This window comes from Rana temporaria, chromosome 1 (genome assembly GCF_905171775.1).
Source record: "Rana temporaria chromosome 1, aRanTem1.1, whole genome shotgun sequence".
In the NCBI taxonomy this organism is placed as follows: domain Eukaryota; kingdom Metazoa; phylum Chordata; class Amphibia; order Anura; family Ranidae; genus Rana; species Rana temporaria.
In genome coordinates, this window is record NC_053489.1 from 294,554,204 (window position 1) to 294,579,613 (window position 25,410).

Below are 25,410 nucleotides of genomic sequence, written 5' to 3' on the forward strand. Positions count from 1 at the left end.
ATTTGGAACTGTTCATAATTCCCTCTACCTTTTACTAAGGCCCCTGTTCCAGCTGAAGAAAAAACACCCCAAAGCATGATGCTGTCACCACCATGTTTCACAGTGAGTATAGTGTTCTTTTGGTGATGTGCAGTGTTTCTTTTGCACCAAACATATCTTTTGGAATGATGGCCAAAAAGTTCAACCTTGGTTTCATCAGACATGACACATTTTCCCACATGCTTTTGGGAGACTTCAGATGTGTTTTTGCAAAATTTACTCAGGCTTGGATGTTTTTCTTCATAAGAAAAGGCTTCTGTCTTGCCACTCTACCCCATAGCCCAAAAATATGAAGGATACGGGAGATTGTTGTCACATGTACCACACAGCCGGTACTTGCCACATATTCCTTCAGCTCCTTTAATGTTGCTGTAGGCCTCTTGGCAGCCTCCCTGGCCAGTTCTCTTCTCATCTTTTCATACATTTTGGAAGGATGTCCAGTTCTTGGTTTATTCACTGTTGTGCCATATTTTCTCCACTTGATGATGACTGTTTTCACTGTGTTCCATGGTATATATAATGCCTTGGACATTTTTAACAATGAGATCCCTCTGATGCTTTGGAAACTCTCTGCGGACCATGGCATTTGCTGTAGGATGTGACTCAGAAAATGTCAGGAAAGACCTACTAGAACAGCTGAACTTTATTTGGGGTTAATCAGAGGCACTTTAAATGATGGCAGGTGTGTACCGACTCCCTAAATAACACTTAATTTTTAATTTGATTGCTTACTTCTGAACACTGCTACATTCCCAGTTATTATATGAGGGTGTGTACACACTAGAATCATATCGCATGGGTGTTCTCACTCATGTGCGAGTTCATAGTTCGCACTGCGATCTGTGAACCAATCTGGGGGTGTCATTACCAGGGGTTGACAAATTTGCTTGGAATCTAGGAGCCTGCTAAAAAAGTTAGGAGCCAGAAAACGCGCCCGTCCCGACGAGCTTGCGCGCAGAAGCGAACACATACGTGAGCAGCGCCCGCATATGTAAACGTTGTTCAAACCACACATGTGAGGTATCGCCGCGATTGGTAGAGCGAGAGCAATAATTCCAGCCCTAGACCTCCTCTGTAACTCAAAACATGCAACCTGTACAATTTTTTAAACGTCGCCTATGGAGATTTTAAAGGGTAAAAGTTTGTCGCCATTCCACGAGCGGACGTAATTTTGAAGCGTGACATGTTGGGTATCAATTTACTCAGCGTAACATTATCTTTCATAATATTAAAAAAAATGGGAATAACTTTACTGTTGTCTTATTTTTTAATTAAAAAAAGTGTATTTTTTTTCCCAAAAAGTGCGCTTGTAAGACCGCTGCGCAAATACGGCGTGAGACATCTGGTGGTAATAACTTGTAATACCAACGACTCACCACCAGATGGCGCCCCCCCCCCTTCCAAGCCAAGTTGCCAGGACCCTATTTCTAGTCGCCATGGCGACCGGGATTTGTCGAGCCCTGGTCATTACCAATGTATTGACACCTGCAGCGGTTCGCAGAGGGCAGTGTGGACTGCCTACAGGAGAAATGCGGTGCACGAACCAGTGCTGAAAAAGTGCTGGTTCCCGCATCGCACATATGTGAACCCTAGGCTAAGGGTGGAAAAAGTTCTGAAATGTATTTATCGTTGTGTTATTTATTTACTCCACAGAAACCTGACATTTTAACCTGCGTGTGTAGACTTTTATATCAACTGTGTGTGTGTGTGTGTGTATGTATTTATATGTAATATATATATATATATGTGTGTGTGTGTGTGTTAGATAGATATAGATAGATAGATAGATATAGATAGATATAGATATAGATATAGATATATTATGAAGCGATAGATGTATCTTGAGGCCCTTAATCAACTAGACCAATTAGATGTTGTAGAATAATGTCACTTGGTTTGCATATATTGGAAATGTATTTGTACCATTTAAGGTTTGGATTTCATAATAGAAACTTCAGGGTGCAATTAGGATATTTTAAAGTATTTTTAATTGGTGATCTGAAGTTGACGTGCAATTTCCATTGAATGATAGTCTGTGTTTACAAAACCTGTGTGTGATTTTATATTTGGTTTTAAAAAGGTATTTTTCTGACATTATCAGGGGAATTCATAAAGAGTGCCTATGACACTTTTTAAAATTCCATTGTGCCTCCCACTGCATTCAGAGACACAATGGGGTTTATTTACTAAAGCTGAAGAGTGCAAAATCAGGCTCACGTCTGCATAGAAACCCATCAGCTTCTAGCTTGTTCAATTAAAGTGTTACTAAACCCACAACAGTAAAATCTGTCTGTATATGCAGAATAGCATGCTTGTTATACTCACTGTAGAGCTTAAAGGGGTTGTAAAGGTAAAAAAAAATCACCTTAATGCATTCTATGCATTAAGGTGAAAAAACATCTGAGGATTAGCGTTCCCTCAGCCCCCCGTTTACTTACCTGACCCCTGGAAAGTCCCGTGCCATGAACGCGCTTGCTTCTCGACCAGGCTGCTCTGCTCATTCATTGATTGAAAGCAGCGCAGCCATTGGCATCCATTGACGCCCGCAAGAACTCAACATGCAAGCTCGCATGAAGGTGATGAGTTCTTGCAAGGGGGAGCCGAGACAGCTGCCGAGGGACCCCAGAAGACCAGGTTCGGGGCCACTCTGTGCAAAACGAGCTACACAGTGGGGGTAAATAGAACATGTTTGTTTACAAAAAAATAAATTCCTTTAAATAACCTTTAAGGGGTTAATCCTTTGCATTGTGTAAAAAAAGGCGCTTTGATCCTCTATGGACAGATCTTCCCCCTTCTGCAAGGGTCTCTATTGGAAAGGCCAGATAAGACACAGTGAGGGTAGTTCTGCTGCACATGCTCAGTTTGGTCTCTCTTGCTGGAGAGAATATTTCCTTGTTGATCAGAGCTAGCCAGGTCACATGATATTGAAATCACACATGTGGGCGTGTATACAGATCCTAAATGATAACCCAGTCCCTCCCTCCTCCACGCCCAGTAACTAAAAAAGAACACAGTGGGTGGGATGTAACATCTTGATTAATGGGTGATCCACCTCCCATAACATATGAGCACACAGGCTATAGTGGAAATCTCCTCCTACATGAACACTCAGCACTGGGGCTGACCCTGCAGTTTATCATATGAACGTGGTATACAGATCACCCAAAAAGGTATATAGTGGCAGTTTTTTAATGTAAAAAGATTTATAAGCTGTGGGCACTAGGAGGGCGGCAGATGGCAATAAAACCTGGAAGCTGATTGGTGTCTATGCAGAAGTGAGCCTAATTAATCACACTCCAGCTTTAGTAAACAAACCCTGTAGAGTCCATAGTGTCAATAGGGATATAGGCAATCTGTCTTTGGTGAAGCTGAGTGTGTGGAGCCTGAAAGATTCAGAGACAATAGTTCCCCATCAGGCCCACTCCCCTTGTGATTGGCAGTGGGCAGCTTCTTTAGCCAATAGACATAGACAGCTTGCTGTTGGTCACAAGGAGAAAGCGGACCAGATTTTGGAATTTGTCTCTCAGCATCCCTATCAGCCTGCACCCACTGTCTACATCAGTGTTTCTCAACTCCAGTCCTCAATGCACCCCAAAAGGTCATGTTTTCAGGATTTCTCTCAGATGAAATGGCTGTGGTTATTATTAAGGCAGTGAAACTGATCAAATCACCTGTGCAAAATAATGGACAGCCTGAAAATATGACCTGTTGGGGCGCCTTGAGGACTGGAGTTGAAAAACACTGGTCTTCATCACTGTTTGCTAGGAGACTGCTGGCTGTGAATCCGACAGCGCCCCTAATAACCAGTTAGAGATGATGAGTGGCAAAAATGCTACTCTGCTACACAGCACACAGAGACAGGTACTCTTCCAGTTTCTGTATGCCAAGTTACAGCTACCAAAACTGAAGGCAGGTATTTTTGAATCTGGCACAAGCCTTTTTAAAAGGTGTTGCAAGTATTTTATTGAAATTCCCAGTATGTCTTTCAAACCTTTCTATCGGTAAAAGTAGCTCATTGTACACAGGTAGTGATGATTAATTACATATGATTGTACAGTACTTAAAATGTGCTTGATTATTTGCTACTGTATGTTATTTGTGTAGTTTACACGGTTGTGAACTATTTGTTCCAATTGTATAGTATTGCAAGCCCATACTGATTTTTGTGGGCTTGCAGTGACTGTATGCACAGTTGAAAATAAAGACCTCTCTTTTAAAGAAAATTTTGGAGTGCGGCTGTCCAGCTTTTGTTCTTTTGTTTTTTGCCATTACCGCATTGCCAGCACCCTGGTGGTTCAACAACCCCTGATCATCACGAGGCTCACCTGGAGCGGTGAGAATTCTGTCTGTGTGTATAGCAATGTAGGCTTGCTGTTGGTCAGCATTGCTACCAATTATGTTAACAAGATTGAAAAAAAATAGAAAAATGTGACAGTGTCCCTGTCAATAAGTCGCTAATCTGACATGTTTGTTTTGCTTGCAGAATATGGAGGCAGCAGCAGTGAGCAGGCAACATGCGACTCTCCTGTTTAACACTGCGCTGGAGCAAGGGAAGTGGGATCTCTGTAGGCATATGATACGGTTTCTGAAAGCCATTGGCTCAGGGGAATGTGAAACGCCTCCTGCTACTCCCACTACACAGGTTACTATTACTGTTATCATTTTTTTCTTTTGTAGCTTTCATTTAAAACTACACACCTGCATCTTCATTGAAGTACAGTGCCTTGCGAAAGTATTCGGCCCCCTTGAATTTTGCGACCTTTTGCCACATTTCAGGCTTCAAACATAAAGATATAAAACTGTACTGTAATTTTTTTTGAAGAATCAAAAACAAGTGGGACACAATCATGAAGTGGAACAAAATTTATTGGATATTTCAAACTTTTTTTAACAAATAAAAAACTGAAAAATTGGGCGTGCAAAATTATTCAGCCCCTTTACTTTCAGTGCAGCAAACTCTCTCCAGAAGTTCAGTGAGGATCTCTGAATGATCCAATGTTGACCTAAATGACTAATGATGATAAATAGAATCCACCTGTGTGTAATCAAGTCTCTGTATAAATGCACCTGCACTGTGATAGTCTCAGAGGTCCGTTTAAAGCGCACAGAGCATCATGAAGAACAAGGAACACACCAGGCAGGTGCGAGATACTGTTGTGGAGAAGTTTAAAGCCGGATTTGGATACAAAAAGATTTCCCAAGCTTTAAACATCCCAAGGAGCACTGTGCAAGCGATAATATTGAAATGGAAGGAGTATCAGACCACTGCAAATCTACGAAGACCTGGCCGTCCCTCTAAACTTTCAGCTCATACAAGGAGAAGACTGATCAGAGATGCAGCCAAGAGGCCCATGATCACTCTGGATGAACTGCAGAGATCTACAGCTGAGGTGGGAGACTCTGTCCATAGGGCAACAATCAGTCCCTGTATACTGCACAAATCATTTAAAGTTTGCCACAAGCCACCTGGGAGACGCACCAAACATGTGGAAGAAGGCGCTCTGGTCAGATGAAACCAAAATCAAACTTTTTGGCAACAATGCAAAACGTTATGTTTGGCGTAAAAGCAACACAGCTCATCACCCTGAACACACCATCCCCACTGTCAAACATGGTGGTGGCAGCATCATGGTTTGGGCCTGCTTTTCTTCAACAGGGACAGGGAAGATGGTTAAAATTGATGTGAAGATGGATGGAGCCAAATACAGGACCATTCTGGAAGAAAACCTGATGGAGTCTGCAAAAGACCTGAGACTGGGATGGAGATTTGTCTTCCAACAAGACAATGATCCAAAACATAAAGCAAAATCTACAATGGAATGGTTCACAAATAAACATATCCAGGTGTTAGAATGGCCAAGTCAAAGTCCAGACCTGAATCCAATCGAGAATCTGTGGAAAACTGAAAACTGCTGTTCACAAACGCTCTCCATCCAACCTTGCAAGCTGTTTTGCAAGGAGGAATGGAGAAAAAATTCAGTCTCTCGATGTGCAAAACTGATAGAGACATACCCCAAGCGACTTACAGCTGTAATCGCAGCAAAAGGTGGCGCTACAAAGTATTAACTTAAGGGGGCTAAATAATTTTGCACGCCCAATTTTTCAGTTTTTTATTTGTTAAAGTTTGAAATATCCAATAAATTTCGTTCCACTTCTTGATTGTGTCCCACTTGTTGATTCTTCAAAAAAAAATAGTTTTATATCTTTATGTTTGAAGCCTGAAATGTGGCAAAAGGTCGCAAAGTTCAAGGGGGCCGAATACTTTCACAAGACACTGTATCTGCAATATATTTGTGTAACTTTCTGCATTTATAACTAAAGTCCTGAGAGAGATCGTTAAAATAATCATGATTATTAGCAACTTGGGTAAGGCCAGCCTCATAAAGGCATGAAAAACATTAAGTTCTATAGCTGTGCCACTCAGCGCACATTGGGTGTAATGGCATGCTTTTTCTCTTAGGACTCTTATGGACTGGTGTACTTTGTAAAGCATTGTCTGCTATTCCAACGTAAAGACATTTGAATGGTACTGTTCAGTAAAAGACTGCGTTTGACCACTTTGCCTGCACTTCATACACACCTCAGTGGGACATGCAGCATCCAAAGAAATGCAGCACAGCACAAAGCAGGTCAAATGCAGCTTCTGGTTTGCCATGTTCACTGCTCAGTTTAAGTCAATAGGATTTTGCTGACCTGCGTTTGACATATGATCAAATGCAGCAAAACACCCTTCCACATGAGACCTTAACCTAAATAGGTTACAAAATTGAAAGTTGAAGTAACAGCTGTAACTGTTAAAAAAAAAAAAAAAAAGAAGAGAGTTTATCCCTACTTTTCCCACATCCTGTCCCACCAAGTACTGTTTTATTAAAAAGAATTGGGCACTAATGCAGGGGAGCCCAACATTTTGAAGAACCACTTGAGCGACTTGTTAACCGTTCGGGGGCCACAGTGAGTGGAGCAGGTGGATGACAGGTCCGTGTCTACTCCGCATATGCAGAACGGACACAGACACAGCCCACTGTACTCCCTCCGCCCCCCCCCCCCCCCCCCCGGATCGGATTGAAGGTAGGCAGGTGTAAACAGGCACAAGTCTGTTTACAACCAAAGACAAAAAAATATTTGCTGCTTCATAAAGGTGAAAGGAGGGTCTGATTGGGTTGGACCGATTTGTGTGAAAGGGGCCTAAGGCTGCTTTTCACACTGATGTGCTGTGGTTTACCTGCACCGTGGATACAGAGCAGTGCACCTCCTGGCTTTCCTGCTGGTTAGCTGCATTTTGTCATAGACTTCTATTATATCCTGCAGGTGTAGTGCGCTTTCTGAAAGCTCACCCAACCCACAAGTAATAACCGAAGTCTATGGCTTAGTGCAGGTAATCTGCGGATCACTTTAAAAGCACCCCGGTAGCCACTGCAGAACTGATATGCCCATATATACACTGATTTTAGTATTAAACTTGCCTTTAATTATAGTCTTCCATTCAGGTATAGCTGGGTGTTGCTGTCCCAGGTAGCGTGCACTTGGTATCATGCCACCTGACAAGAGGCAGCGCTGTACAGGAGGCATCAACTTGTGCGGCTCTTCTCCACAGCTGCTTGCTTCTTCTACCCTCTGCTTCTTCATTCACAACACTGATGGTCTGTGATGACAGGTCGGGAACCCACAATCTGGGCTTGCCCACCAGCCATCTCTGAGCAGGAGGTCGCGGGCCACATGTGGTCCCCCGGCCATTGGTTGGGCACCTCTGCCCTAAGGTTTGTGGTTATTCCCACTGACCTTCATGTCAGTACTTTGACCTGTAGGGAACATTTTTGTTTTTGTACATGTCTCCCTCCACAATAACATTTACAGGACTGCTGTTTGCCTATGTGTCTTTTAAGTCTGGAAAAAAATCAATTTAAAACAATTATATTCACAGTTAGGCTTGCAAAATGTATATAACTAGACTAGAAGTTTCTTCCTTTCAGCTTTGCCACTGGTATAGAATAGTTTGAATACAAAGTAAAATGGAGTAATTTACATATAGAAGAAGCATTAGGGTTTTTTTCCCCCCATATATTTTGTATGCATTACCTAGATTGACCGAGGGACCTTGATAATGCATGTAGAAATTAATGCTTGTCTTGGTGACCGAATACCATATTTCCTTTAACAATGGTTGATTAATTGAGATATGTTAAATATATACAGTTGAATTTTGTGAAAACATTGATGCTTGTGCCTTATAGAGAAAACTGACCTTTTATTTTTTTCCATTGCATACAGGAGCCCAGTTCTTCTGGTGGGTTTGAATTCTTTAGAAATCGCAGCATCAGTTTATCACAGTGTGCTGAGAATCTTCCTGTGGGAAAAATTAACCTCCAGAAAGCTCTGAGCATGCCAACTGGCCCAGCAGGCAAACGGTAAAGCCATCTTGAAATTCACTCCGATAAAATAAAATAAATGTTTTCATGGCCATAAGACTTGGCAAGGGTACAATTTCTTGGGTTTCTCGGGTAAAGCCACCAATGTATTTTCTGTGGAATCTCTGGGCTGACTGCCAATCATGTTGTTGTGGGCAGGGTTAGGTGAATGACATAAAGCTAGGTACACATGGTCTGAGTATCTGCCAGTTCAGCAGGAATCGGCGGACATTCGGACCTAGCTTTTGTTGAAGGGACTTGCTGAAAAACCAGCATCCGAGCAGCATGGCTGCCAGCGCTAAATAATGTATTCTGGCCGGGGGGAGTCCCCCTGTCAGAACACAAAGGCACAACAGGAGAGATCGCTGCACTTGTATCACTTGTCTTAGTACAGTGATTTCAGTTATGTTTTTTCTGTTTTGTTTTTTCAGTCCACTTTGTTGAACAAAAAATGTGTGTAAGAGACATAACTCTCATACCCACCTTTTTCCTAACTATATCTGGAAACGGTTTTGGAGTGTTCAGTTCGCTCCTATATATGGGAAAAGTAATGGAACATCACAAGTATCACAGTTGCTGCCATATTTTTATGTCTTCATCTACCAGTCTTTTAGGCAGGAACGCCTTATTAATGGTGAAGAACTACAACAAGAAATATTGTAAAAAGTGTTTTACTTTGTCTTTGAAATGTTTGAGGTTAGCATAATAAACCCCTGTTTGGTTCCATTTACTAGGCTATAATTTATACTTTTTGTCTATAGTCGTAGACCATTTGTCACAATGTTCATTGTTTTCAGAAGTAAAGGGGGAAAAATAAACAAGCTTGTCACAGAAAATACCAATTATAATTTACCTTACATAATCTACCACCTTTGGAGAATTTCTTTATCCACCCTTTCACAATGTTTTGAGAGTTGCACAGCTACATTCAGCCTTATATAAAAATCTTCTTTTTCATAACGGGATAAATTAGGGTTTTTTGCTGGTTCAGATTAGTTATTTTGGGGAAAAAGTGTTTGACAGTGGGGGACATTTGTCAAGCAAGTTTGTGACACAGTTGCAAATTGTTCTGCATCTCATTTAGCAAGTTCTCTGCAACAGGTTTACAGACCTGTTTATCTGTATTCCTAGGCAAGCAAGTGTGAGCCTTTGCAAACGAATTTCCACTCTAGACAGAGACATAGTTGAGAAGTGATCAGGGTCAGGTTTAATGCAGTCACAAGTGTGGACCTTAAAGCAACCTCAGGCGGAATTTATACCACGGAATGTAATAAATCTGTCACACGTTCTGCCTTCTGCTCCATTTAAGCACTGCCTTGCCACAAGATAAATATCTCCCCATTTTATTTAAAGACATTAACATGTGTCTGAGGAATAGGGAACCCGTAAACAATGCATGTGTTTTTTTGTCCCCCACAAATAGAGCTTTCTTTTGGTGGTATTTGATCACCCCTATTTTTTGCGCTATAAACAAAAATAGAGCGACAATTTTTAAAAATATTTTTGCAGTATTTTTTTGCAATATTTTTTACTTTTTGCTATAATAAATATCCCTAGAAAATGTATAAAAAAAATGTTTTCCTCAGTTTAGGCCGATACATATTCATAAATCGCAATAAGCGTTTGGTTTGCGCAAACGTTATAGCGTCTACAAAATAGGGGATAGTTTTATGGCATTTTTATTAATAATTATCAGCCATTTTTATCATGACTGCGACATTATGGCGGACACTTTTGACACCATTTTGGGACCATTGTAAGTTTTACAGCGATCAGTGCTATAAAAAAAATGCACTGATTACTGTGAAAATGACACTGGCAGTGAAGGGGTTAACCTGTAGGGGGCGCTGAAGGGGTTAAGTGTGCCCTAAGGGAGTAATTCTTACTGTGTGGGGGCGTGGCTTGGCGTGTGATGTCTGTCGTTCGCTATGACAGGGAACAGACGATCAGTGACACTCACTAGGAAGAATGGGGAAAGGTTTGTTTGTACTTGCCTCTCCCCGTTCTTCAGCTCTGTGACCCGATCGCGGGACACCGGCAAAGATCGGGGTCCACGGGCGAAAGCACGGAGCTCAGAAACGGGTCGCGAGCACGACCCACGGCTGGGCTCTTAAAGGCGACATACCTGTACGTGCTTATGCCTAGCCGTGCCACTCTGCTGACGTATATCGGCATTAGGCGGTCCTTAAGTAGTTAAAAATAAATTGCAACAGACACTTTTTTTTTTTTTTTTCTTTTTTTTTTTTAATATCCTGGGTTTCTGCTTTCAGAAAATATATAATGTTTGGGGGTTCTAGGAAATTTTCTAGCAAAAAATGCTAATTTTAATGTGTGCATACAATTTTTAAATTGCCTCAGGAAACAAGTGGTTAAAGCAAAAGATGAGGTCTCTTCAGGTCTGTTGTGGATTGGTCTGTTTGTGTTACATCTGATTGTTCTTTGTTTAGGTTGAGTAAAGACAGTGAGTGTGCAGAGAACATGTACATAGATATGATGCTGTGGCGGCATGCCCGGAGACTGCTGGAGGAAATCCGACTTAAAGACCTTGGCTGCTTCTCTGCTCAGCTGGGCTTTGAGTTAATAGGCTGGCTATGCAAAGAGCGAACACGGGCTGCACGGGTGGAAGACTTTGTTACTGCCTTGAAGAAGCTTCACAAGGATTTCCTGTGGCCATTCCCAGTTATCCCAGCTACCTCTATCAGCTCTCCACTTAAAAATGGCAAGTTCAGGGCAGGTATGTGCACTGTTTGCTTTCTTGACCTTCTATGTCCCTGTAAATGTAATGGCAGGGTTTGAAGTCTTAATTTAACCAAGGGGTCTCGTTGGGGTGTGTGTGTGTGTGTATGTATGTATGTGTGTTTTATATATATATATATATATATATATATATATATATATATATAAATGTCACAGTTGTACGCAAGTCTGTATTCAGTGTTAGACTGAAAATGTTATTTAAACTGTGTGTGTGTGCAGGGGCGGACTGACAACTCATGGGGCCCCCGGGCAATAGAAGACTATGGGGCCCCTGGGCTTACAGATGGCCACCACGCCAGGAGGCAGTGCAGAGGCGGGGCAGCTAAAATCGCGGGATTTTCACATCAGAAGCATGTTGGTTTCAGACATATCAGGGACAGATGTAAAAAAAACATTGATTTTTACATGTCCCTGGTTTTAGTGAGCCTGGAAACCCTGATGGGGCCCCCTAGTGACATGGGGCCCTCGGGCAGTGCCCGAGTGACTCAATGGTCAGTCCGCCCCTGTGTGTGTGTATCTATACCTCATGAAAAAATATTCTCACATGTGCTTAGTGACAAATGGTTTGTTGCTTTTTTACGCAGTTATTGGAGAACAGTTCCTTAAGTCCCAGTCTGCAGAAAACTTCCTAAACATGGACATGGACAGCGGTGTTCCTACTGCTCCTCGAAGTCACAGTTGGATGGGTAGCATTGGGACAACCCAGAGAGAGATGGACACGGCCTCTTCTCACAGCCCTCACACCCAGGATGCTTTCCTTTCTCCATTAATAAATAAAGGTTGGTGAAGCTTTCAGATACTGGAATATGTCGCAGCGTTGAAAGATTAGGAACGCAAATGAGCTAGAGCAGGGGTGGGCAAATAATTTTCCCCCAGGGGCCACATGAAAAGCTGGGACTCTAGCAGAGCCTCAAAACTGCTGCAAACAGACTGTGTTGGATGCTTCCTGTAACATGGGGAGGAGGATCAGGTAGATGACTGGCACCTGTGCCAGACTTTGTCACTGCCGCACTGGAGGAGAAACACACTATGACCGACACGTGGCAGACTTTAGTTGGGTACACATGGGGCGATAATTGGATGGCTCAGCAGGAACTGGCTGACATTCAAGTCTGTGTGTACAGTCTGAGAAAAGCCGGTTTAACTAGGGGAGAAACTCATTGCGACTGGCAAGTGGCAGACGTTCTCATTGCTGCCCTGAAAGGAACAACACATTCAGTTGCATGTGGTATATGCGCAATCTGAGTCCTGACAGGCTCATTAGGATCGCCAGAGAGAAGCTGCATGTTCCCCTGCCCTGGGGGGAGAAACCTTGTGCAGCTGCAGGCAATAGTTGGGTGACCTGAACCAGGTTCAGTAGGATCGCCACAAAGCAGACTGATCAAAGCTGGATGTTCCCCTGCCCTGGCCAATGGGTGTAGATGTGCGATCTGAGCACTGTCAGGCTCAAAAGGATTGGCAGACAGAGAAACTAGATGTACATTGGAGATGGAACTAGCCAGCAGTAGAGCCTTCTCTGCTCTGACAATCAGCATCTCCCACACAGTGAAAAACTCCCATGCGGTTTTGCCTGCTGTAGCATTCACACAGACAGTTGTCAGCGTGTTTCTATCTTAAACACATTCCCTGTTCTTTTAGCATGTATTTCTGCTTTTCATTATCTTCAGTTTTTACTGTTCCCCTCTAAGGCATTCAAAAGTTTGACAATTTGCAGTAAATAGAAGAAGCCATACACTGTAATGTTAAAGCATAAGTTGACATTTTATAAAAAAAAATGCGTACCTGTTATTTTTATTGCATTTTTTTTTACTACTAATGGCGGCAATCGGCAAATTTTTTTTTTGTGACTGCGACATGGCGGACACACCGGACAATTTTGACACATTTTTGGGACCATTGTCATTTTCACAGAAAAAAATGCTATAAAAAATGCATTGTTTACTGTGAAAATGACAATTGCAGTTTGGGAGTTAACCACTAGGGGGCGCTGTAGGGGTTATGTGTGACCTCATATGCTTTTCTAACTGTAGGGGGGCGGGGCTGGACGTGTGACCGTTGATCGTGTTTCCCTATATTAGCACTTAGGGGACGTACAGGTACGTGCTTGTGCCCAGCCGTGCCATTCTGCCAACGTATATCTGCAGGAGGCGGTCCTTAAGTGGTTAAAGTTAAGTTTTTGTTGGCACTTTTAATGTCCGTTTTGTTAGTACTTTAGTTATTTACTGGCCTGTTTGATGCATTTTAAAATCTGTGGCTTCTCCTATTTTTGTCTGGTAATCAAAATCCCATAAAGCCCTTCTCCATGGCTTGTTGTAGTGTTGAATACGTTTAGCAGATTTAATGTCACAAGATTATAGTGGACTGTAAGTCTGGCTCTGTCTCAGTATAAAACACTGACCCAAATGTATGATCTTCAGGAGATGAATGTAGCATTGGATCTGCAACTGACCTGACCGAAACAAGCTCTATGGTGGATGGGGACTGGACCATGGTCGATGAGAACTTCTCCACACTGAGTCTGACCCAGTCAGAGCTTGAACACATTTCAATGGAACTGGCCAATAAGGGACCTCACAAATCACAAGTTCAGCTACGGTAAGCAGCAACTTTTATATAACTGGGGCTACGAAGCAAACCCGCTCACAACTAAATTTAGAAGGTGTCATAAAGAAGGAAGACCTATGGCATACAGGAGAGAGGGCATATTTGCCTGGGGAAGTAAAAATTATTCTATGCAGGATAAAGTACAAAAATATTGAAATTACAAATGAGCAAATGGTCAGTCCTATATTTTTCTTTTCATATATGCAATAGTTGGGATTATGAATACATAATCAAATGCATGTTTATGAGATGTTCATTTTATTTTTAGTACCAAATAAGGGGGAAGGGGGCTGTATAAAAGGCTCTACAGAGAGTCACAAGGCGATTCTGACTTGGGGGAGCAAGATGAACACATTTTTTTATAGATTGCCTAGGTAAAGAGCTTGGTAGATACACAAATGTGTGCCAACAGGAACATATGTTAATGCCCAAACCAATCATTGAGAATCATTTCATTTTTACACTGCGAACTGTACAAATAAACAAATTAAATGTACTGGTGATGACAGGCTTGCTTTGACACTTATTTAGCTTAGGCTTCTTTCACACTATGGATTGTATGTCCGTTTTATAATATCCGTTACTACTGTTATTACACCTATTAACGGACGTTTATTAACGGATTTAATAACGGATACATACGGATAAATATTTTACCATTCTTCCTTTATTGAAAACGGATAATGTTTATCCATATATATCCGTATACATCCGTTATATCATTCCTTTCTAACGTCCGTTAATAAAAACCATTTCACCCTTTCTTGAAGTCCAGCTCCAGAAGTCTTTACTGAGCATGCTCAGTAAAATTAACGTCCGTTAACATAACGGACATTTACGGAGACATTTACTAACGTCCGTGCGCCATAGACTTCAATGTTAAAATATAACGGACGTTAATATATCCGTTACTTGCAACGGACAAAAAATAGTGCAAGACCCGTCACATATTCCGTAATAACTAACGTCCGTACGTTATAACGGACTATTACGGATCTTTACGGAACATAAAAAAATCCCATAGACTTTTAATGATATGTTATAAAGGACGTACCGTATAACTTCCGTTTTTTAACATTATCTGACGGATTTTAATACGGATTATTAAAACGGATTTATTTTGTAGTGTGAAAAGGGCCTTAGAGATTCAGCATTAAGTTTGGCTCCATTATTTATATGTAATAGTAACTGCATTTGTATTGAGTGTGGTGTTTGTTTTGTAATGTACAAATTTTTGGTTTTACGTTCATACAGATATTTGCTTCATGTATTTATGGAAGCGGGATGCCTAGAGTGGTGTGTGGTCGTTGGTCTTATACTGCGAGAGTCATCCATCATTAACCAGGTTTTAAATCTTATGCAATGCCCTGAGGTCGCAGAAGAGATGTTACAGGGTATTCTAACGGGGCTTCAAGCAGTGGATACTTGGGCCACAACTGACTGGTGAGTATAAAGCTGTAGATTCTAGGGGGGGGTTTTGTGAAATACTATAGAAATATGTGGGCTTCACTTGTATACCAGCAACTGTTTTTCCTTATTGGCTAGAATGTTCAGAGAATACAGAATATATCTGCCATCACCACAAGTCTTTTTACATTGTTTCGCAATAAAATTGCTTGACCATTTTATATTGTTTTTCTTAACTGTTAAATCCATACCCTAAATTCCAAGATTTGTTTTTATTTCTTCTTTTTTTTTTTAAAGGGCTTTCTAAGTAATTGGCTATGTCTGGGGACACTTGTCTATGCAGCCCATCACAAACTGGTAGTTTCTTTATTGTACATCCCAGGACACAGTATTTTCATTCATTTTTTTTTCATCCATCCATTACAAAAAGGTTATGTTCAAAAAATATATATATGATGTCTGCGCTGTGAGAAACTACTACTAAAGGAATCAAATAATGGCAGGGGAAGAGGCTGATGAAGTGGGGGGGGGGGGGGGTGAAAGTGAAAAGGGGGGAGGGAGCCACAAAAGGGCCCAAGGGGCAGTGGAAATGTAATGTACGTACACAATGGAAATACAATATAGGCACTTGTGGCTGGGTGAGTGAATACAAAAAAGAAAATGCACAAAAAAGAAAAATGCACAAAAAAGAAAAATGCACAAATTAAGCAAAATAGGCAAAAAACAACAGTGGGTATGCAGTTCGGTGAATGTTCAGTGCCAGTCCCAATTTCACATCAAGAAGAAAAGATAGGGATCCAGGTGAAACAAATAAGTTGGTAGGTAAGTGAATATTTAAGTGGAAATTCCAAAGCCAGATCAGTGAAAAAAATGCACAGCGCATCGAATCCAAAATACGTGCAGCCCACACCGTTTGTGATCCTAGCAGCTTACCTCAGATCTGTCATATAAAGCCAAGACAGTATATGTTGATTCAACCTCTCAAAGCATAGATTTCTTCCTGGGATATGACTGGATGATACTGGTGGTTCTCAATCTCAGGCCATGCATGTAGGAAATACAAATAGAGACTCTATGGTATAGTCCTGTCACCACCAGGGAACCTGTATCTAGGTAAGTGGATGTGAACTTACACAGTATGATAGAACAGGGTGCCTATATCCACGAGCGCCGAACTCGGGTCCTAGCTTCTCTCTGCCACAGGAAATCCTCCCTTCAATGTCAGTGACAGCAGCCGCTCATTCAGAGATGGTGCCGCGCTCGTCTGTCGTCCGTCGGATGCTGCAACCAATCAGTGGTCTAGTCCCGACGCGTGTTCGTCACATCACGTGACCTCCCCTGATAAAGTCAGGTGATGTGACGAACACGCGTCGGGACTAGAGCACTGATTGGTTGCAGCATCCGACGGACGGCAGACGAGCGCGGCGCTCATGGATGTTTCGATCGTTCTAAGTCTGCTCCATGTGAGTTTTTAGATGTTTTTTTATTTCTTTTAATAAACCATTTTGTACGGTATCACGCGATGTGCGTCCCTCCTTCTCTCTCCCTTGTCCCCACTACCACCATCTCTGAATAAGCGGCTGCTGTCACTGACATTGAAGGGAGGATTTCCTGTGGCAGAGAGAAGCTAGGACCCCAACGAGTTCGGCGCTCGTGGAGATAGGCACCCTGTTCTATCATACTGTGTAAGTTCACATCCACTTACCTAGATACAGGTTCCCTGGTGGTGACAGGACTATACCATAGTGTCTCTATTTGTATTTCCTACATGCATGGCCTGAGATTGAGAACCAACAGTATCATCCAGTCATATCCCAGGATGATATCTATGCTTTGAGAGGTTGAATCAACATATACTGTCTTGGCTTTATATGACAGATCTGAGGTAAGCTGCTAGGATCACAAACTGTGTGGGCTGCACGTATTTTGGATTCGATGCGCTGTGCATTTTTTTCACTGATCTGGCTTTGGAATTTCCACTTAAATATTCACTTACCTGCCGACTTATTTGTTTCACCTGGATCCCTATCTTTTCTTCTTGATGTGAAATTGGGACTGGCACTGAACATTCACCAAACTGCATATCCACTGTTGTTTTTTGCCTATTTTGCTTAATTTGTGCATTTTTCTTTTTTGTATTCACTCACCCAGCCACAAGTGCCTATATTGTAATTCCATTGTGTACGTACATTACATTTCCACTGCCCCTTGGGCCCTTTTGTGGCTCCCTCCCTCCTTTTCACTTTCACCCCCCCCCCCCCCCCCCCCCCCACTTCATCAGCCTCTTCCCCTGCCATTATTTGATTCCTTTAGTAGTAGTTTCTCACAGCGCAGACATCATATATATATTTTTTTGTACACCATTTTGTCTTAAACAGGATAGACCTTCCTTTGTTTGCTGCAGTGCACCCACCTCTATTTTATCACTCACACCTCTCCCTTCTCTCCCCCTCCCCCCCTTAGTGTTTAAGTCACTTATCCAAGACAGCGCAGGAGTTTCACCTACCAAAAAGGTTATGTTGTCACATTCAAGTGATTGGACACTGGCAAAAAATAGACAGGTAGTTCCCTCCTAGGTGTAAACCCTCTGAGCTAGGCAAGGCTTAGGTTGTGGTCATGTCTGTGCAGTGTCTGCATGAAAATAGCTAGCTTCTCAACAGGTCCATCAGGGATTATGAGATTGGCTTTTCCAGATCGATTGCCTATGGCTTTTCTATGTTCAGGGGAAGGGTACCTGGACCCCGCACTGGACACATGAGGAATGCCTGTAAGTTTTCCAGTCTGAATTGAATCCAATGAAACGGAACCCTGAGCAATGATATATTGCCTAGCTGACTGACAGATTGCTGTACCCCCTGGGGGTTTCTGGAGCATAGATTGGTGAGTGCCCTAGTGGTAGTCCCAGATTGTACCCTCCCCTCATCCTGCACTAGGGTCCCCCATTCCACATTAGGGTTCCTGCCTGTCCTCCCCCAGGCAGAACAAGGACTGGTTTGAGGACTTTTTGTGGCTATTTTGTACTCTTGCATGCTCTGTTTATGCAACTATGGCTTTACGGGCCACCCAACTGCTACATGGCACTAGCAGTGCTTAGGGGTGGACCAAAAATCTCAGAGCACAAAATAAAGGGGGCTTTGGGGGGGGCAGTAGGACACTGACAGAAATAGGGAACTATCATTCCTAGGGTAACCAGCACAGTGTCCTGTTATCAGCAAGGGTCTTTGTGACAGACCCCCGTACTCAAGATGAGTCTGTCCGCCGTATCGCTCCTCTGTCCGGTACCACACCATCCAAGACCCCTTAGCTTTTCTATTCACTAGTCGTAGCTCAGTGTAGGGTAAAACATCAGACCGTTTTATTAGAACCAGAATACAGAAGTCTTGTATACAGTTAAAGAGGCGGTAACCAGAAACCTAAATTAACATGAGCTAATTAACTAAGCCCATGTGACTCCCTAACTACAATACACATTATCATACATATCAACACATAAATTCCTTCATACAATTGCAGGGTTAATTGGCACAACTAACAATGGGTGAAAGAGAAGCCACACTAAAGAGATATACGGGGGAGGGGTCCTAAATCTCTTCTTCGGGCAGGGAGAATCTTGGACACAGCCCCCCTTGTAATGTGGTCTCTCCGCTGCTTCTGGAGCAACTTCCTCCAGTTCCTTTGTAACAATGGAGGAATTCTTATCTGCAATTGCTGGTTTACAGCTTTCAGAAATACTTTTTGGTTTGGACCACCTTGGTCGCAAGCAGAACAGAAGTATTTAATCCATTTACTTATTGATGCATAAAAATATACTTTTTTTTATTCATTGGATGTAATATTACAAAATTCAGAACACCTGCCCATCTTTTTTCCCTATTTACATGAAATTGGATAAGTTTGTAATAACACCTTACATATTAGTGTGTACTTTTCCTGTAAAGAAATAGTCTAGTACAATTTAATTAATATTTACCTTTTATGCCAGGTCATATCAAATAGTTTATTTACATGAGCTTACAAAATAACTTTTTAAAACTATAATTATTTTCTTGTCTTTTTTATATTGCGCTATGTGCAAGAGTGACTTTTGCCAACTCTACTCTGTAGTCAACTTCTAAAGAATAATCTAGAATACAAAGCTTGTATATAAATGTTGTGAAATTCCCACCATGGTTCCTTTCCTGTCAACAAAGTGTCATTACAAGGTCCTCTTTACTCTAGGACTCCCATTTTAAATTGTATGAAGTAAAACTAATTTGAAATTGCTTAAATAAACTACATTATGAGTATAATGCCATGATGACATTCATTCAATCTGGAGTCAGTCACATTATTTTTCCATCTTGTCACCACCTGTAAGTTTAAAACCATTTTTTTCACATAGTTCCCTTAACTGTAAAATACTATAAACCAGTTTGCCTGAATAAGAATTACAATATGGTCTTTCCCTTTTAAACGTATTATGGTAATTGGTCAATCTATACTTGAAAGAACCTCCTCCTGCTTTTTTTTTCGATATGGAAATTATATTAGACCTGAACAATTCTTCTTTTCTACTGACGTTACTGAGACTTTAACTTAACATATAGACTTAATATAAGAAGCCTGACCTTTAGACATAATCAAATTAGAGTAATTTTGGCTGTCGGAGATACAAAGTTAAAATTTATATTTGGAAATTTACAAGATGGTGGTTTAAATTTGTTATAAACTGAAATCTCAACCAATGTCAAAAGGACTTCAAGTGTTAGAAATCCAGTTCCAGTGAGTCTGATTATCCCAGCCTTATCCAACAGAACATGATACTTCGACATGTAAACCAATCCTTGGAGCCTTCCGGATCGACCCGACCTTCTGTTGCAAGGTCTGATTTTCCATCCTTTACAGTTGCTAGCTTTAATGACTTGACAATACCCTGTGTCCTGGGATGTATGATAAAGAAAATTAGATTTTTGGTTTACCGGCAAAATCTTTTTCTTAGAGTACTTCATAGGACACAGGGATCCCACCCCTCTTTCTTTGTAGTTCATTGCTTGCTACAGATACTGGTGGGACTTCCTGTATTTATTTTTTGCCAGTGTCCAATCGCCTAAAAGTGGCAGGCATAATCCATTGTAATGGATATGAAAATACCCCATGGTCTATGATGTAATCCAAGAAAATAATTTTACAGGTAAACACAATATCCAATTTTCTCTTAAGTTCTAAACAGAGGATGTTTTTTTTTTTTTTACTACATTCATGTGAATTGTTCTGAAGCCGTTTTTTAATGTTTTGATGCCAGGTTCATACTGAGCTGCGGGAATGAAACCATGCGAGTGCAGCTGAACAGGCATAATTTCACTCCCGCTTGTCAGTCCCGATTTCTGCTGCGATTTCAGAGACACCTGTGCAGTTTCTGCACAGATGTCAATGTAAATCGCAGCTCGAAATTGCAAAAAGTAGTACAGAAACTACCTTTTGAAATTGATGCAGCATCACATCGATTAGGACGGTGTCATTTCCGGCAAATGCTGCCGATTTGACACGTCAAATCATACCAGTGCGAACAAGGGCTTAAATAGATTGATGATGGTTTAGAACCTCTCTCAAGTTTAATGGCTGTATGTAATTGGGTGATTTACTGTTTTTTAGCCATGCTCATCAGTTTTTCATCAGTTCTTTTTTTACATCCACTACCAATGCAAACAAATAAAAAACGGACCATTTGACAGTTTACATCTGTTTTTTGTTTTTTGACAGATGAAAAATAGAGGTTTTAATCGTTCAAAAAAATGGATGTTGACGGAAGCAGATGAAAACTGATGCAAATGTATGATCATCCTGTTGTCATCTTTTATTCCCATAGAAATGCATTGATGTCCGTTTTTCATCTGTCAATGGATGGATGAAAAACAGACGAACAGTCTGTATGTGTGAAAGGGGCCTAACTTGACATAATGCAGTTCTAGTAGTAATCCATTTCTAATGTTATATATGTGTGTTTATTTTCAGCCCTGGATACAAGCCATTCTTAAATATCATAAAACCTCAGCTCCAGAAACTGAGCGAAGTAGCAGTGGAACAAGTGCAGCCTGAAGTGTGTCAGCCCACAGTCATCTCAAAGGTCATAGAACAATCTAGCCCCAGGGCAGAGGAGAGCCGCAGCTCAACCAGCCACAGTGCCAGCCCTCAAAGTGACCTGGGCAGCTGTAATGTCAGCAGACACGAGGAGAATGTGTCTAGACAGGAGCAAGAGGAGGCCTTTCAGGAAGGGAGCTATGATTGCATTATTTCCTAACGACAAGCAGCGAATTCTGCAGACTGAAATCACAGCAGTATTACCGACAGTCACAAGAGGCTGGTTACACAACTGACACTTCTAATGGATGTGGGATGACTTGTTTTCAGTGGTTTCCAAGAAACCATCACTAAGAAAATGTAAGCCTTATCTTTGCTTTTTCTTTATATACATTTTTTTTTTTTTTTCAAATACATTTTTATTCTTATTAATGAGAACTCTTAAGTGCGTTTGTGGAATTAATGGATTCAAGGCTGAGCAGAGCTTATATACTAAAGATAATAAACATGTTTTCAGCACAGTATAAAGGACCCCTGCTACAAATCCGGATAATAGGAGTGAACGTGAAATGATAATCCTTCCTTTGGGTGTGAATATTGTGGTGTTCAGGCCTTTCAATGATTATGATTTCACAGCGGTAGCTTTTATTGAAGAGGTTCCTGCTCTCCAGGCAAGAGAAAAGCAATTCAGCCACCCACTTGTTTCAAGTTCTCCAACCTAACAGTCTCAAGAGCCTTGACGGCTGGTAAGGCACATCAGCATTTGTATCGTGAGCAGAGCCACGTGGCGGCTGCGGAAGTAGAGAGCCCAGTACTTCGTTGTCAGCAAAGATCCAGATTGCAGGAGCAGACTGAGGTTGGAGGAGTATTTTGGGTGCTATGATTTTTCTAAATAGGTTTGGTATTATAGTGTAAATAGCACTATGTATTTTTGTGAATACTTCTTTCTTAAGATGAGGAAAAAAAAATGTCCTCTCATATTTTGGATCTGTAAGATAATGTCACAGGGCCATCCGATTCAGCCTGCCTCAAGCTGGAAAGCCATTGTTCTTTGCACTTTGTATTGGAGGCAACCTTCCCAAATATTGGTTCATCAGCTACACTGTTTATCTACAGAAATAACATTTTAACTACTGTGACTGAATGCTAAATGGCCCTCCCAGTGTGTTTTTTTTTTTTAATTAAGGTACAATAAGGTTCTATATACGCTAAGGTTATTTATTGCCTTTGTACAATAATTCATCTGAACATAGGGTTTTTGTAAATAAAATTTGTAATCCTGTTTCATGATGCTATACGTAACAGTAATTTCATCTATAAGCAAAAATGTATTTTTGACCATTTTTATAAACTGTATGATTTAGCCTTTATTTTAACTTCCATAGGGACATGCCTGTTTGGACAGAAAGACACGAGAAACTAAATGTATGTTATGTCAGAGATCATCTCTTGCAGATTCTTTATCATTTTCATAGATTGGAAATGTAAAAGAAGGCCGAAAATCCTCACATTAACAGTATTACGCTAAAGAAACTGGCCTGTTTGTATTGTGCAATTTGATCTGATAATAAAAAGCTTATTTGTTATTTTATACATAACAAACATGTTTATTTTTATAAGAAATACTGTATATTTGACTAATATGTGGACCAAATGTTTCTAGTAAACCATTGGAATGTGGCTAAAGACTAATTGGGGATCATTAAACACAGGTTTCACAGAACTAATGTGGGGGGAGAGGGGTGCTTGTTATTTCACAGAAGACATGCAGCTCCAGTAGAGGAAAAGTTGCTTTGACACAATTGTTCAGTCCTCTGTCTCCTAAAGCTTGGGACATAAGGAAACTCTGTTCTGGGAAGAAATATAAAAAGCCACAATCTCATGAGAATGCTAGCTGTGTTTTAAAGTGATTGTAAAGTCTTATTTTTAGTTTGTTTTAAAATAACACGCGTTATACTTACCGTTTTGTTTTGCACAGAGCAGCCTGAATCCTCTTCTCCCTCTTTGCTGCGCCTGGCCCCTCCCTCCTTTCAAGGGCCCCCACAGCAAGCAGCTTGCTATGGGGGCACCCAAGGCAAGTCGCAGCTCTGTGTGTCCATTGAGACATAGAGCCCCGGCCCCCTCTCTTCTTTGATTGGCTAACTGACAACCGTGGGAGCCAATGTCGCCGCTGCCGTGTCTCAGCCAATAAGGAGCACAGTGCTGGACAGCTAACGCACTCGCAGACATCACTGGAGAGAGATTGGGCTCAGGTAAGTATGAGGGGGTGCTGGGGTGACTGCTACACACAAGGTTTTTTATATTAATGCATAGAATGCATTAATATAAAAACCTTCTGCCTTTACAACGCCTTAATATCTCAGCCATAGACTCGGGGCAAACAGGTTTCCAAGAAAGTCAAAAATACTTTGTCAAGGAAAGTGATTTAGGAAGTACTGAAGCCATTGGCAGGTAACTAGCATTTTCAGAATAGGTCAGCAATGGCAGCCTTTTTTTTTTTTTTTTACACAATACAGACTTCCAATAGAATGGAGCAGACACCCACTCTATCATAAGTTTATTTGAAGAACCTTTGCATTTGATGTGCCAAAATACAGGATTTAGAGATGCCCCAGTTAGTTAAGCGGCCCATGGATGATTTGATTTAATTTCTTTCCACCACGGGTGCTGCGCTGTTGTATTCTATCTGGCACAGGGAGCCTTCCCGGCCAGCAGAACACAGTGATTGCTGCTGGCAGCTGTAGATGGTTTTACTTGGAAACAATCAGCCTGCCCATGAATGGATCAAATCTCAGGCTAGTCTCTGCTGAGCCAGCCAAATTTCGATCAATGTATGGCTGGCTTTAACCTCATAACCATGGCCAGATTAACCTTCAAGCACAATAGGCTTGTGTTTATAGGTGACAAAGCTTTTCCCTGCATAAGGGCTTCTTCACAACTGATTGGTACATTGTGGTGTGTTAAAGGCAGTCATAGATGGTTCAACTTTCGGCCAGTTCAGCAGGGACCTGCCGAGATCTGAACCATGAATGGGCAGGCTGAATGTACCCAAGTTGATCGATCAATCTGCTTTCGGTAACCAGCCTGTCGGATTTTACATGTGATTATTGCCATCGGCTATTATAGCTGCTATGAGTGATCACTGTGTTCTCTCAACACGTGGTGGCAGGAAAGAAAATATCGAAATAAATGAATAATAGATGACGCCTGCTCCACCTATGAAATATAGAATATACTTGCTCCCAATGTGATATGCCGTGTCTGTGACTTAACCTTATCTATGTCATAAAGTGACGTCTATTTGATAAACAAATTAATACAACAATGAAGTTGACATTTGGCGTGCATACATGAATAACTGTGTGACCCAAAATAAGAAAATGCAGCAAATTATACAATGGAATTATGTGAGATCTTTACAATGACAATTAAAGTGCATTTTGTTTGTGTACAGCATGGGTGCCCAACCAGTGGCCCCCGGAGCCCTCTGATGTGGCCCTCGGCCTCCTGCTCTGGGATAGCAGGTTGGCAAGCCCAGATCACGGTTTGCAACCGCCATACCAGAGCAACCGTTTTGTGAATGAAGCAGCTGGTAGAGGAATCGATCACTGAGCCATATTACCTGCGGGTTTGTTGCGCTTTCAGAAAGTGCGCCACACCTGCAGGATATAATAGAAGTTTACAGCAAAGTGCAGCTAACCCGCAAAAAATCCACAGATGCACTGCACCTGCGGTTTGGGCATCCGTGTGAAAGCAGCCTTAAGCCCCTTTCACGTGATTGGTCCAACCTAATCAGACTTAATATTCACCTTTTCAGCAGATGTAAACAGGCCTGTGTCCTACCAATAAAAAATAGAAAGGGATCTGCCCCCTTCCGTCTGGGTGAATTGGATTGGATCAGAGGGCCCATAAGAGTGGGCTGTGTCCGTGGACACGGACCTGTCATCCTGCTCCGCTCATTGTGCCCCGCGACCAGTTACCAATTCGCTTAAGTGGCCCTCGCTCTTTATAATGTTAGACACCCCTGGTGTACAGCATCACACAACTGCGCAATTCTCAGTTAAAGCAACACAGTGCCGTATTGCAAAAAATGGTCTGGTCATTAAGAGGGTAAATCCTTCCGATCCTTTAGTGTTTAATG

At 41.6% G+C, this 25,410-nt stretch overlaps 1 protein-coding gene across 1 annotated transcript in view; it reads left to right on the plus strand.

Moving 5' to 3' along the window:
- RIC1 (RIC1 homolog, RAB6A GEF complex partner 1) overlaps positions 1-22,862 on the plus strand; it is a 193,440-nt gene extending 170,578 nt beyond the window's left edge. Inside the window, exons 20-26 of the mRNA XM_040357519.1 lie at positions 4,523-4,681; positions 8,308-8,444; positions 10,892-11,178; positions 11,786-11,980; positions 13,619-13,796; positions 15,060-15,248; positions 21,204-22,862. Coding sequence (XP_040213453.1) covers positions 4,523-4,681; positions 8,308-8,444; positions 10,892-11,178; positions 11,786-11,980; positions 13,619-13,796; positions 15,060-15,248; positions 21,204-21,489 — 1,431 coding nt within the window. The 3' untranslated portion in view covers positions 21,490-22,862. The remainder of the gene's footprint in view (positions 1-4,522; positions 4,682-8,307; positions 8,445-10,891; positions 11,179-11,785; positions 11,981-13,618; positions 13,797-15,059; positions 15,249-21,203) is intronic.
- Positions 22,863-25,410: the final 2,548 nt, after the last annotated feature.